The sequence below is a fragment of the Patella vulgata genome, chromosome 8, assembly GCF_932274485.2.
Source record: "Patella vulgata chromosome 8, xgPatVulg1.2, whole genome shotgun sequence".
NCBI classification, from domain to species: domain Eukaryota; kingdom Metazoa; phylum Mollusca; class Gastropoda; family Patellidae; genus Patella; species Patella vulgata.
The window spans coordinates 18,243,842-18,259,549 of record NC_065886.2 but is presented as its reverse complement, the minus strand read 5'-3'; the positions used below and the strand labels follow the sequence as shown (position 1 = coordinate 18,259,549).

Below are 15,708 nucleotides of genomic sequence, written 5' to 3'. Positions count from 1 at the left end.
CCACACTGCCCAAGTCGTTGCCAATCACTCCCAGGTCAATGTTCGGATCATCTACAGGCTTCAGCAATGCTTTTGGGTCACCAACACCACGGATGACCGCCCCGAACTGGTAGACCAAGGGTTACACCAAGGCAACAAGACCGCCATGTTGTGCGACAGCACGTGCAGAATCCCTGCGCTGCGCTGCTGTTAATGACACTCGCAGTGGACACACCAGACACTGATGTATAGACTGTGTACAGACTCTAAACCTTCTCGTAATGTCTTGGAATTTTGATGAATTAATCACTAATGTGTCGGCATATACTGTTCACAAAAAATTGCTTTGATCCATTTAGTAAGTCGTTTTCTAGAATGATTTGATTAAAGTGCCTCTCTGATTTTGAAATCGTAATGACGCTTTTTTTGCTGTTTAGTATATTAATGACAGGAATCATAAAATTACAGGGAGCTGTGGTGGCTCAGTGAGAAGGGTGCTGGTTCACTTACTGGGAAGTTTCTTGCGATTTTCCAGAGGGCGTGGCATGGAAAGTGCCCAGTCATTCGGGTTGGATAAAAAGATTCAAAGCACACCTTACATGTTTAGTCTATGCCTGTCTTCATTAGCCTGGTACGTGCAGAAAAGTAGGACATTTAACCCTATTTCATTCATTCATTCATAAAATTGGCATTAAAACCCTAAGATTAAGTTCACACAGGGTCAGGGTTCTATATTGAAGGCTGAATGTAGATCATGCAATCCCTTTCTGTTTTACTGGGAACCGTATCTAATTATCTATCCCAATATTAATTTATTCATTAGACATAGGCTACTGGTACTCACTCTATAAATTTACAGAATTATATAAAACTATTTGTTATATTGACCATGAGGTAAAATATCTATTGAAACACATTATAACTATAACAATATAAATGTTATCTGAATATGTACTGCATTCACAATCTATATTTATAATATCAATATAATAAATATTTAAAGGGAATGTGGCTCCATTCTTTGGAACACTAAAGTAGTCGAAAATGGGTCTAAAAGCACATATTAATGTAATGTGAATGTGTATAAAGTTATTTCTATTTAATTTTTTAAAAAAAGATATTGTAATTTCTAACCAATTATGTTCAGTGAAATATCTGAACAGTCCAAATTGAACAACAGTCATTTATTTATGCCAGCTTAGTCCATTCTGCACGTTTTTTTTTATTATCATTTTGTCGTTTGTGAATCAGCCATGTCTTGTAGTCTTGTAGGATGTTTTTTTCTTTGTTCATTACAAATGACATCCGAAACCATAGAATTAGAATGCAATTAAGACTTGTGTACTGATTATAAAATATTCATTGTGTCTACAATATTGGATATTAGGATCCCATATTTTCACGGTAAAATAATATCAATATTGATTGAAATGGATCAATATTGAATTTTTATTTGTGTTTTTAATTTCGAATATTATGGAAAATATTTAGTTGTTAGTACTAGTAGAGGTTTACCCCCTTTAGTTTAAATTATCCAGTGAAACATTACAGTTCATTTATTAATTTGTTATTTAATGTATTGCTTTCATATTGTTTGCATGCTGTTCACTAGGCCCATTGAAAGACTGTTTATCGAATAAAATCGTATATGAGTGTTATTATTACTGAGCTTGGCAACAGTAATGAATGAAAACTGGAAGTAGAGTCGAGATCTCTGACAAATAGATCTATGATCTGACATCAAAATAAAAAAAAACAGAAGTTTAATAGTAGTTGAATTATATCTACGTCATCTATTACAGTTTTTTTCATATTCTGCCTGATAGTCAAAACTTACCAATATTTGGCACCAGAATTATCAGGAACCACTTGTCAGAATGAAAACGTCACACTTTCCCATTACCGGAATTGTAAGAAGAGTTATCCTCCCGGTAGCTTGGGCAGGCCTGTACCATTTCGTAAAAAGGGTGAAATAAATTTAGTCGATAAATTCTCAAACTTATAACAGCATCCGTTCTAATGCAATATAAGGAACATACTTCTTTTTTTTTTAAAAAAAAAATACGATCCTTTATATCCAGAAGGACATAAACTGTACCTGTAGGCTACATATTACATATTGTAATGGTCACACACCCCTATATCATTAGTAATCAGACTATTTCGTCAGAAAGCAAGCTCGAAGATGGCTCCTAAAACAAAAACAAGTCAGCGTGGGGAAGATTTGAAACAAGAAGATGTTTTACAAGCTGTTGTTATAGCCGATAGCTTTAATATTAGATTTGGTCCTTTAACACAGAAAAAACCAAGGGTAATATGGAAATAATGGATCTAGAAATAAACTATTATTAGCAATAAACTCTTCTGACTAGGCTACTGAAAATAATCTTGACAGTTTATAATATTTTCTTGTAATTCCTGAATTTAGGTACCGGTACCCAAAACCCCACTATTATTTGTGAATTTTTTGTACATGTGTCAAATTTATTAATTGCTATTTCCCTAATTTATAATTTTTCAGGCATTGTTACCTCTAGTCAATGTACCAGTGATAGATTATACTTTGAATTTCCTGGCAGCTGCTGGTATACAAGAAGTTTTTGTTGTCTGTTGTCATCTAGCAGACCAAATCAGAACTCATTTAAAGTAGGTAAACACCATATGCTGTTTCTGTACAAAGTCAAAAAATTTAAAAGATAAATTAAACCATTCAACTTTGATGTTTTCTGACTTGATAGTTGCTAATTAATTATTAGTAAGTGAAGGATGACATCACCACACACAACAAAAGATTATATTACAATTTGAAACACTTGTCGGATGTTTTCTAAACATTCAGAAACACTGTTGGCAGATATTTTCTAAAAGTTTGAAACACTACTGTCAGTTATTTTATAAACAGTTGGAAACACTGCTGTCAGATATTTTATTAACCCCACAACACTAGTTGGACTGTTGATTTGCCATACGTACGTGTATATTTTGTTTCCAACTTTAAAAAATTTGTTCATGTTTATACACATAAAATATGTATAATAGTTGGAAACACTGCTGTCAGTTATTTTATAAACAGTTGGAAACACTGCTGTCAGATATTTTATTAACCCCACAACACTAGTTGGACTGTTAATTTGCCATACGTGTATGTTTTCTTTCCAACTTTAAAAAATTTATTCATGTTTATACACATAAAATATGTATAATAGTCATGAATTTCACTTTTATATTGCAGAAATTCAAAATGGAGCGAAGCAAGTTCTACGATGACAGTAACACCTGTGTTATCAGATGGTTGTTTATCAGTGGGAGATGCATTACGTGAAATCGATTCTAAAGCTCTTATCAGAAGTGATTTTATCTTGATTACTGGCGATGTTGTTTCAAACATTGCTGTACAAGATATCATGGCAATACACAAGTAAGTAGACCAAGATATGTGTTACTGGCCAGATTATTAAAATTCTAAAACATCTGATTAGTTGCCTAATCAAGGTCAAATGTTATACAATTCTATCGTCATGGACCCAGAATACACTTTTCCAAAACATGGTTTTAGATGTTAATAGAGTGACTAACTGAAGACTCAGAATGAAAATAATGCCTAGTTTAATTTGATATTGGTGCAATTAATAACAGAAACTTTGAATTTTTAATAGCACCATGTCTCTTTTATTGTTGAAGCACTTCACTATCAGCATCATCAATTTTATGATCAACATTATATTCTCTTAGTTAGACAATAAAAGTTTCTCCTGCTATTATTAAATTAATTTTCACTGTTTGTGTTTTTAGGAAGAGAAGAGAAAAAGATAAATCATCTCTGATGACGATGATTTATAAAAAAGCTCCCATTGGTCATTCGACCAGGTGTCCTGAAGATGATGTAGTTCTGGCTGTATCTACACAATCAGAACAAGTTCTTCACTATCAAAAAACTAGACAAGAAAAACGACTAGACATGCCAGTGGTAAGAAACATTTCATATATTTCATTAGCTAATGTGGACGTTCTTATTGGTGATACATTCAGTTGTTCACATCAAGATTTATTTACCAACTAGACCAACTAATAGCCACATTTATAGATTTCTGTGGGGTTTTTTTTTTAATGAAAAATCATTACCAATGTAAATTCCTATATGTAGTGGAAGGCATCATATGAGTCATCAAGCTTCCATCTTGTCCATTCTCAGATAATTGACACTAGTGAATGTTATATTTGTTTTTTTTTTGTTAGTGAGGTTTCGTCGAGTAATTTGATACAGTTTTTAATAAATAATATTTGATTTCAGTTTGTTTTTTGGGTTTTTTTTATTGTAGGAAATCTTGTTAGATAATACAGATGTCGAGATACGTTATGATTTAATGGATTGTCAGATATCTATATGTACACCTCTTGTACCTCAGCTATACACAGATAACTTTGATTATCAAACTAGAGAAGATTTTGTTAAAGGAATACTTATTAATGAAGAGGTTTGTGTAAAATATACAATCACTGTTATATTACTGTAGGGAACACATTCTGCACACAGAGATCCATTTACTTCATTCCTTGAGAATAGATCTCTGCCCTAAATGACCACCATATCCAAAAATTGGTATACTACTTTGTAATGTGTTTCTACTCTGTTTCACGCCTGTCATACACACAAAGACTAAATAAACTTCTTTCAATTTTATTAAATGGGAGCAGAATAAATCCTCAACAAAATTCTAGAAGTATACATTGTCAAGAGTTACTTTCCTTTAGTTCTAATAAGCGCAAATTAAATAAATCGTATAGCATTTAGAATTCCCTGGCTTGTATTGATAAATCAAATAAAATATGAATTGAAAAGTATTAATTTTGCCATTTGTGGTCTAAGGGGAGATAATATTACTGTAAGGAACATTGTCAGAGTTACTTCCCTTTAGAGATAATAAATATCTCTCTTTTTTTTTTTATAGATTTTAGGTAATACAATACATTTACATGTTGTAAAAGATGAATATGCAGCTAGAGTATCTAATTTACAGATGTACGATGCTGTGAGGTAAGCCATCATTATACGTCCAGAGATTTGTAACACAGAAAATTAAGATTAATTGAAAATATATTTGTTACAATTTAATGTCCTCAGCTTATTGGTAATGAACCATGTTCTATAACTAAATTTATTGTTATAAAATAAAGCTTGTTAGAATAGTTAGATGCTGGCTAGTGATGATAAACTTTTTTATTTTTTACTTTCATTTTTCAGTAAAGACATCATAAGACGATGGACATTCCCCATGGTACCAGATCAGAATTTTATATCTACAGACAAGCAGAGAATTTCTTATGGTCGACATAATATTTACCTTAGTGAAAATGTCTCTTTAGAAAGGTGAGTTTATTTTAAAAATAAATAGTATCATTTGTTTGGTGTAGCTAGTTTTATTATATACGGATTTAAAATACAGATGTGACGTCATTCTTTGATGTTGGCATACACTTATTCAAAATAATGGTAAAGACAACGTTGTGCCAGTTGTAAAATTATTTATACTAGATGAAATAATGGACTTGCGTGATGATTTATTTGAAATGGTGTTATATTTTCAGAGGATGTGTATTAGAAGAAAATGTTGTGATAGGGTCAAATACTGTAGTGGGTAGTAACACATTTATAATTGATTCGGTTATTGGTAAAAATTGTATTATAGGTGAGTAGAATGTGGAAGTTTTTTTATTCTGTTTGTTAAATCCATGTCTACAGCATTACTGTAATTATTCTTAAGGATTCAGACTGCAGTTGAAGATAAAATTAATCTTGACTGGTCTTTGTAAAAAGTAGTGCGAGATGTAAATAAAGAAAGGCGAGTTGAGAAATGTTGCCCTCAATTTCCTAATTTCAGGATATCAGTCTCATTGAAAAGTTTCCATAGTGCTTTGAGATTTATTCTTTCCAATAATATTCAAAGAGATTTGCACATTTTCTTCTTTCTTTTATTACCTGTTTACTTTGCTTATAGTTGATAATAATCTTACAACAAAGTTGACAGTCTGCTTAAAAAAACAAAATGATACAAATAGGTACATTGTAACTGTTAATTTTTACCATGTGGAGGAACTGATGATTTAAGATGGGGTATTTGATCGATAGTCTGTGACTAGTGTTCTCATCTTATTTGAAAAGAACAAATAATGGATGTTTTATAAACAATTCATCCATAATTTCAAATCACCATTTACTCGCCCACTTTTGAATTGATGACAATAAAAATGACTGTTTTGATAAATAGTTAGTACTCTTGATACAGTCAAGACAGAAATCTATGTTTATTCAAGGACATGTTGGGACTTTAATTGGCAGGTTGGAATGGCCTATTGGTCTAGAGTGTCACACTTCGAGTCCTAGCTGGATGGTCACCTCTGACTTTTGGTTGTGTTTTCAATCCCTGGTTCGAGTGTATGTAGCTTGGAGATAGGGGTGCATTCTCAAACTCGGGAGTGAGCATGCACTGAATATACTAAAATAATGTTGTCATCAATATCGCCACCCCATTTGGAAGCGTATGTTAAACGTGATGACTTGATTCTGCTGTTTTTATCATGAATGTAATGCCTTGAATGAATTAGTTAAAGAATATTATGTAATATAATAAGGACGAGTATACATGATTTATTACAGGAGAGAATGTAAAGATTAAAGGAGGTTATTTATGGGATGGTGTTAAGGTAGAAGATCATTGTATGATAGATACAGCAGTCTTAGCTTCTGGTGTTATTGTATATAAAAATACTACTGTTAATACTGGTAGTGTATTGGCCTGGGATGTAAGTTTTTCATTAGTGTCTACAATATTTTAACATTCTTCAATTAAAGGCACAATATTACAGACTTTCAGACTATACTGTATATTAATACTTTGTAACTCGATTATTCCAATGGAAGATGTTGCCATCTGAAGTTCCTACTATTTTCTATTGATTTTCGAAGACTCAGTGATCAATATAAGTCAATGAAATTGTTCACAGGTCGTAGCAATCTGTTTTATTGGTTAAAACAGTCAGTGTTTCAGGTACATGTGAAAATAATTCTTGGATTATTTCGTTTAAACATAACTGATAATTTGCATTATAAAGCCGCCCAAAGACAAAATTCTTGCCAGATAATAGTTTTAAAAAATCAGCTATGGGAGGATGGTTTCTATTTCTTTGTTTGTTTTGTCTAAGGATCATTTGGTTAAAGGGGGGTTTGGTGGCACATTAGAACATTAGATCTGTCATTGAGTCAAGTGGTGTGGTTTCGTTTCCCTGCTTATGCGTGACAAGTAGGGTCGCCTGCCCAACCTCATGGGTTTTCTCACTGTCTTCTGGTTTCCCCCCTGTCCTATAGACCCCTACACACAAGCAAATTATTAAAATAAAATTGAACCATGTTAGTGTTGAAATAATCTATCGAGTGGTCATTATACCCCATTTCTCTCTCATTTGGTCCCGTCTTCATTAACCCAGTTTAGGAGCAGAACAGTAGGACGTTAAACCCCAATTCATTTCATTTTCATTTTCTCTCATTTGGTAAATCTTATAACACCATATTTCAATATTCTACATGGATCTCATCATCTGTTTACATGTACAGCAATTCAAAGAAAGTTGAATTAAAGATAATAAATATTACCATTGTTTTACAGATCAGAAATTTCTGGCTAATATAATTGATGATTAACTAATTTTTGTCATAATGTTCTGTTAGGTGAAAGTTGGTCCTGATATAGTTCTACCCCAGCTTGTTTTGTTAATGTCAGAACCACAGAAAGATGAATTTGATTCTGATACAGAGGAACCAATTCCAGGTACTGTATTTTAGCACATTGTTGTTTTTCGAATATTTTGTCAGAACCATTGCTATTATAATATTAAAGTTTCTGGTTGTGAGAATAACTTTATTGAAATTCTACTTTGTTATTTTGACTTTCGGCAGAACTGTTGTCCTTGTCCCAGAAAGAGGGAGCCACGGTGGCTGAGTAAGTAAGACGATGGCTCGCTAGCCTGGAGGTAGCTTCTCCGATGCCAGTATTGACAGAAAGTTCGTCAGGATTTTCAGGTGTGGTTTCCCCATGTTAGTGGTGCAGGATGGAGGGCCTGACAAGGACTGCTGTCTAGTCGTTAGGATGGGATGAAAAACCAAGGCGTGTGTATCAGAGATCCCTTGGCATTTGGAATTCGATATGAGAGTAGGCCGTAGTGGAGTTGTCTGGGCAAAATTTCCCTCATAGAACACTGTATGGTGTATGCTCGTCTTCATTAGCCCAGTTGGAGCAGAACAGGATGTTAAACCCCATTTTTTTTCAGTTCCAGAAAGGATAACCTGTCTAACCTCATGAGTAGTCTTAGTTTCTGCCCACTTCTAAAGCGAACTATTGAATAAAAATATACCATGTTAGTCCTGAAATGTCATTAGTGGACATTAAGTTCCATTTCTCTACCTTTGCGTAATTTATATGGAAAGCATGGATGACAATAATTCAGATTCGATTTCAGTGAGAGATGGGAGAATTTGATGATACTGTTTACAATTATATTGTTATGTTTTACAGAAGTCACACCTATATTTGGTTCAAAAAGTAAAGCGTTTGAATATAGAGCATCTTGTGGTAGTGATGATGATGAGGAAGATGATGGATTAATACAAGATACATGGGGATTAAAGATATTATCAGATGATGAAGATTATGATGATATATATACTACAGACAGTGATGATGATTTAGATGTTGATGATGGTGTGGATGAAGCAGATATTGAACTTGGAGATGTAGATGAACATGATGTAGTTAGTAAGTTATTTATCTTACTAGTTGCCTTCTTCATCCTCATTAATTTTATTGGATATTGTGTTGATAGACAGTGGCTTTATATAGAAAAGTTACATCAGACTCTGGTGGATGAAGAGTTGGTTCTTACCATTGAAATGTATAAAGTTGAACAACTATTTGGTAAGACTATGTATACACAATTGTTCAGTGTTGTGGTAGTATATACAATATATTGACATATCAATAAACAATATCTCTATATCTCTATAGAATATTCCATGAGTTACTAAAATATCCCTAGGAGTCCTCAGTTTAGAAGAAAAAAATGGAAAGGAAACGATATGCTTTGTTTTCATTTTAAAAATTTAATTAATAGTAAAAACATTTTGGAGAAAAGTCATTACAGAAGTAGTCATGTCATCAGTGCCACCACACATTTGATCAAAATTGTGACTGGTTCTGGCTAAATTTGACATTTTTTGAAACAGAAATTCATCAGTCTTGAAGTCGGTGACAGGTGTCTCATTTAGCCAGATCAGGTCACACTAAGCAATATATTAACTTAACGGAAAAGGTATATAGATACATATTGTATTATAGTGTATTTTATTTTTACAGTGTTTTATTCAGAACTAATTGACACTTTAAAAAGAGCTAAAGAAGAGAATATAGGAAAAGACAATGTTATATTAGAGATTAACTCATTAAAGTAAGTATAACCAGCTGAATATATTACATTATGAAACTGACAGCAGGTTGTGCCATTCCCTAATCTAGCCAAAGTAGCCCACTTACATGTATCTAGAAACAATAAATTGAGATGCAATTGAAATAGCACTTTTATATTCAGTATTCCTCACCCCTGTTTGTCTGTAAAACCTGTCCACACCAATGATATTAATTATCACTTACAGTGTGAGGCACGACACCCCAATTTCTCATCAGCGATCATCTGTCAGACAAGAAATCTTAGCACACCATACTAATTTTCCTTCCCCGATTTATTGTCACAGATTTATCCCGACCAATGTCTCACTATATTACCTCAGTTTACAGGTGTCCCCACCTCCCACATTCAAACTATTATAAATATTATGTTGTTTCAGGCATGCCTATAATATATGTATTAATGATGTACATAGAATGGTTGTCAAGGCAGTTATTGATTTACCTTTACTAATATCAAAAGATATAGAAGCAACTCAAGTTATAAATATACTTAAACCAGTAAGTTTTTCATATCTGTATAAACAGTACAAAATTGTTTCTCTTTCTTTGGTTGGTATGATCATAAAATCATATTTATACTATTCTACCCATGCATAAAAACAGCTAAATATCATATTTATACTATTCTATCCATACATCAAAGCAACTAAATACCATATTTATACTATTCTAACCATGCATAATAACAGCTAAACATCATTTTTGGAGCATCCCCTGCAGATCATCAGTGTGGATCGGCCAAAAATTGTAATTATAAAAGTAAATTGGACGAAAATGTAAATTACATATGTAAAATCCAAACCTAGGAGACCGAGTTTTCTACCTTTTCATTTTATTCTCATGATTGATGCTGATATGTACTGGGATGTTGCTGTACCAGTATGCTGTCAAAAACAACTTACACTGTAAATGCGGTGTTTGATATCGCTCACCACCAACAACTAAGACAAAATCGTTGTTTTCCATTTTTCAGCAACACTTCAATCATTATTGGATCATAATTGTTGATGTGATTATCCAGTTTTCCAAGATCTCAGTTTTAACTCACATAAGTTTAAAGTAGCTTAGTCTCTAACTTAATATCATCCAAAGTCTTCGACATTGAAAACACGAATTTTTTGGCAATTTAAATCAACTTTGATGTTATGATCGTACCAGGAAAACATCGGCTTCTGATATCCAATATTTAAGACGAATCGTGTACCATAATGCGTTTCCTTCAGCACCATTTGTAATAAGGAACTCGAAGAACAAGGCTAGACATATTCCACAAGTCATGTCAAACGGTGATGGCCATATTATCTGGAGAGCAAGCACAATGAATACTACCGGTTTAGACTGGAATAACCAGATGCTAAAGATTGCCATTCGATTGAGACTTCTGGCATATTTCGCGCAACCTAACTGATTCGAAATTAAGAGTAAAAACGGGAACAATTGACTGTAAATCAGTTTATATACATTCATATTACATTATTATATGTGCTGCGACCCATTTGTGTCAATATCTAGGTCCCAAATATTAGCGATTTAGCTGTTTAAGGCAAATAAAATATCTTTAAGGTTACTCGTACATAAAACAGACAAATCTTTATATTTCAGCAACTTGCAGCACAGAAACCTTTATTATTGAATTATATTAAAAGTCCAGAAGCTCAACTTGATTGTTTAAATGCACTGGAGGTTGGTACATATATTTATATAGATTGAATCCAATAGATAATTGAGCAGAATTATACGAGACCATTGACATCCCAAAGAGTATGATCACCTGCTTTTCTTCCATTCTTCTGCTGAAGAACCACCAAGCACATAAGGAAATTAATGGAATAAATAACAGTGTGTTAGTTCTAAAATGACCAAATTATGTTGAGTAGATGTTAATCCCGTAATATTGAAAGTACATATTTCTTATTTTCAGGGATTCTCAGAAGAAAATAAATTGGTTAAAAGTGCATTGATTAAAATCATTCATTATTTTTATAATGAAGATATGTTAGATGAACAAGTTATATTTAAATGGTATAAAAAGGAACCACATCCTGATAATATAACGTCACATACTGCTGTCAGAAAACAGGTACAATATATAGAGACTTCTACTCGTCTTTTTTGATATCCAAAAATATCAACACAAGTTGATAAAGTAAAAAAAAGCGAGGCTCAGCCATACTTTATCGACGAGTGTTGATATTTTTTGATATCAAAAAAGATGAGTAGGAGATTTTATTTATCACTGAATCCTTTCTTACATGCATAAATAAATAAATATAATTCTTTGCTATAGACTTCACTTTTACTGAACCTGTTTACATTATGGCGTAGTGATACATAATTTTTTGACAGCAATTCAACCATTGCAAAGTCCTTTATTTTGACCAAGTGTTTCCATCAAGGTCAATTAAATAAAAAATAGTTCTTTTTTAATAAAAAAGAGGTAACTTTAAACCCCATTTCACTTCAATTTAATCCAACATAATATTGTGCAGGCACTAGCATAAATGGAATACAAATGTTTATATTATTTTAAGTGATACCATATTGACATGGTTGGTTTGGGTTGTGCAATTCTTTGTTTGCTCAATGCTTGAATCTCTGTATTCTTTAATTTCAGGTGGCTCCATTTATAAAGTGGTTACAGGATGCAGAAGAGGAATCGTCAGATGATTAATGTTATAAAATAAAACTCTCTATAAAAATATCAAAATTGTTTTACTTGTATCTTCACCAAGCCCAATCTTATTAAAATTAGTTATTAATTCTTTAACACAACATCGTAATCTGACCTACTTAGATGTCAACCAAGTTCTGCCAAAATATCAACCAGACTTTAAAATTTGAGAAAATATTATTATCTCTCTAAAGAACACATTTCTGCAATTTGCTTTTTATACGCCCACATTTTCATGTGGACGTATATTGTCGTCGCCCCTGTCCGTCCGGACATCCGTCCGTCCACAATTGTTTGTGGACACTCTACAGGTAACAATTCTTATCCGATTTTGACGAAACTTGAAATATAGGTTTATCTCCAAAAGATCTCGGCTGCTTTCGATATAGGCATCTATCGGTTCGAAACTTCATGGATTATGGCCCCTGTTTGTACGAAAAATCACGTTTTTAGCTTGTGGACCCTATAGAAGTCACAATTTTCATCCGATTTTGTTGAAACTTGAAATGTAAGTTTATAACCCAAAGATCTCGGTTCCTTTCGATATTCGCGCATATCGCACCGTAACTTCCTGAATTATGGCCCCTGATTGTACGAAAAATTGCGTTTTTAGCTTGTGGACCCTATAGAGGTCATAATTTTTATCCGATTTAAAAAAAAACCGTATTATTATATCACCGTTACACCCTAAGGACGACTGAGTTCGAATTTCGTGAAAATCAGACCAAAATTGACAGACAAAATGGCCGCCCTTCATTCTCAAATAGCGTTAAAATATGGTATATCAAGGTTGTGGACCCTATAGAGGTCACAATTTTAATCCGATTTTGTTGAAACTTGAAATGTAAGTTTATAACCCAAAGATTTCGGTTCCTTTCGATATTCGCGCATATCGGACCGTAACTTCCTGAATTATGGCCCCTGATTGTACGAAAAATCGCGTTTTTAGCTTGTGGACCCTATAGAGGTCTTAATTTTTATCCGATTTAAAAAAAAACGTATTATTATATCACCGTTACATCCTAAGGACGGCTGAGTTCGAATTTCGTGCAAATCGACCCAAAACTGACAGACAAAATGGCCGCCCTTCATTCTCAAATAGCGTTAAAATATGGTATATCAAGGTTGTGGACCCTATAGAGGTCACAATTTTAATCCGATTTTGTTGAAACTTGAAATGTAAGTTTATAACCCAAAGATTTCGGTTCCTTTCGATATTCGCGCATATCGGACCGTAACTTCCTGAATTATGGCCCCTGATTGTAAGAAAAATCGCGTTTTTAGCTTGTGGACCCTATAGAGGTCATAATTTTTAGAGGTCATAATTTTTATCCGATTTAAAAAAAAACGTATTATTATATCACCGTTACATCCTAAGGACGGCTGAGTTCGAATTTCGTGCAAATCTACCCAAAACTGACAGACAAAATGGCCGCCCTTCATTCTCAAATAGCGTTAAAATATGGTATATCAAGGTTGTGGGTGGACCCTATAGAGGTTACAATTTTAATCCGCTTTGGTTGAAACTTGAAATGTAAATTTATAACCCAAAGATTTTGGTTCCTTTCGATATTCGCGCATATCGGACCGCAACTTCCTGAATTATGGCCCCTGATTGTACGAAAATCGCGTTTTTAGCTTGTGGACCCTATAGAGGTCATAATTTTTATCCGATTTAAAAAAAAAACATATTATTATATCACCGTTACACTCTAAGGACGTCTGAGTTCGAATTTCGTGAAAATCGGCCCAAAATTGACAGACAAAATGGTCGCTGTTCGTTCTCAAATAGCCTTAAAAATATGAGGTCACAATTTTTATCCGATTTTGTTGAAACTTGAAATGTAAGTTTATAACCCAAAGATCCCGGTTCCTTTCGATATTCGCGCATATCCGACCGTAACTTCCTGAATTATGGCCCCTGATTGTAGGAAAAATCACTTTCTTTTTAGCTTGTTCTCTATCCATCTCTCGAAAATGTGGGCGTATCCTGTCTGGCAGCCGCTGGTTTGACTAAATTTAGACATACATTATGCAAGAGCTAAATCTGCCTATTGCAGGTCTTCTTTAGGTCTGAAATGTTATATATAATTGTTAATTGGACATTAATTAACTTATCCATACCATAACCAACTCTCATGTTATCTTATGTGTCGGGTTTTCACTGGATTGGAATTCAATCTGCTGCTCAACGTTCATTGATGATTAAATCCAAAAATGGATAATCGAGACTATGTTTTTTTTATCATTCTGACATTAACGATGATCGAGGCTAGGCTTAAAATTCAAAAGCTAATATCTCAGTTTATAGTGGAGCATCTTCTAATTAGATTATCTATTTTTTTAACTATTATAGAGAGAAAAGTCAACTCTTTATCTGTTCTCCCATAATGTTTCTTTAAAGGAGCTAAATCGCTAATATTTGAGACCTAGAAATTGACACAAATGGTTCGTAACGCGTATAATAATGTATTATGAAGGTATATAACTGATTTACATTCAATAGTTTCTGTTTTTACTCTTAATTTCTTATCAGTTATGTTCGGGGAAATTCGCCAGAAGTCTCAATCGAATGGCAATCTCTGGCGTCTGGTTAGTCCAGTCTACACCGATCGTATTTATTGCGCATGCTCTCCAGATAAGAATATGACGTCACCGTTTGACATGACTTGTTGAATATGCCTAGCCTCGTTTTTCTAGCCCCTTGTTACAAATGGCGTTGAAACGCATTATGGTACACGATTCGTGTACCAATGGTAAAGTGTTTATTTTGTTTTAAATATTGGATATCAGAAGCCCATCTTTTCCCGGTAAGATCACAGCATCAATGTTGATTTAAATTGGCAAATAATTTGCGTTTTGAATGTCGAAGATTTTGGATGATATTGAGTTAGAGACTTGGCTACTTTAAGTAAAGAAAATGCTTATTGATTGACCTACTGACGCATTGCGTCTTTAATATTTACTGTATACTACACCACCGGTTGGTGCAGAAAAGTATGACTTTATACCTCAATTCTTTTCCTTTTTTAGAGTTTTCAAGTAAATAAAACAATATTGTTGTATCGAAGGTGTTGCATTGTTTTCTTCGTGTCGTGTAGGCCTAAATACCATGGGATTGTGAAAACAATACAAGTAATGAATGGGTTCATACAATGATAGATCGGATTTCCTAATCTTGCTAGCAACTAAACCATCACTCGTAAACACAACAAAATACATATTAAATCAAACAAATGACAATGGTATTGATGACAAACGTCGAATTAAAAACGAAACAAAAACCTTCGGGGAAACTAATTGTTAAAGCAAGGCCAGGGGCCTGTTTCACGAAATTTTAACTGAGATCAAATCCAAATTTTAGTAATTTGATTGGTTAATATTAGATTGATTTTAGTGCTTAGCCAATCAAAATTGAAGTATCTACTAAAATCTAGGTCCTGTTTCACGAAATTTTAACTAAGATAAAATCCAAATTTTAGTAATATGATTGGATAATATCATGGAACTTATATAAGGTCCATGATAATATTAGATTGATTT

At 33.3% G+C, this 15,708-nt stretch overlaps 2 protein-coding genes across 2 annotated transcripts in view; one reads left to right on the top strand and one right to left on the bottom strand.

Moving 5' to 3' along the window:
• LOC126830948 (UDP-glucose 6-dehydrogenase) overlaps nt 1-1,887 on the bottom strand; it is a 28,956-nt gene extending 27,069 nt beyond the window's left edge. The window contains exon 1 of the mRNA XM_050561481.2: nt 1,817-1,887. The gene's annotated coding sequence lies outside the window, so the exon portion shown is untranslated. The remainder of the gene's footprint in view (nt 1-1,816) is intronic.
• An 85-nt stretch (nt 1,888-1,972) lies between these two features.
• On the top strand, nt 1,973-12,201 carry LOC126830947 (translation initiation factor eIF-2B subunit epsilon). Its single transcript, XM_050561474.2, has 16 exons — nt 1,973-2,290; nt 2,501-2,625; nt 3,212-3,397; nt 3,772-3,946; nt 4,299-4,454; nt 4,929-5,014; nt 5,222-5,347; nt 5,566-5,666; nt 6,635-6,780; nt 7,703-7,802; nt 8,547-8,786; nt 9,384-9,474; nt 9,872-9,992; nt 11,097-11,177; nt 11,416-11,574; nt 12,109-12,201. Exons 1-16 carry the CDS (start codon nt 2,165-2,167, stop codon nt 12,163-12,165), a joined length of 2,076 nt encoding a protein of 691 aa, XP_050417431.1. The 5' UTR covers nt 1,973-2,164; the 3' UTR covers nt 12,166-12,201.
• The last annotated feature ends 3,507 nt before the right edge of the window (nt 12,202-15,708 follow it).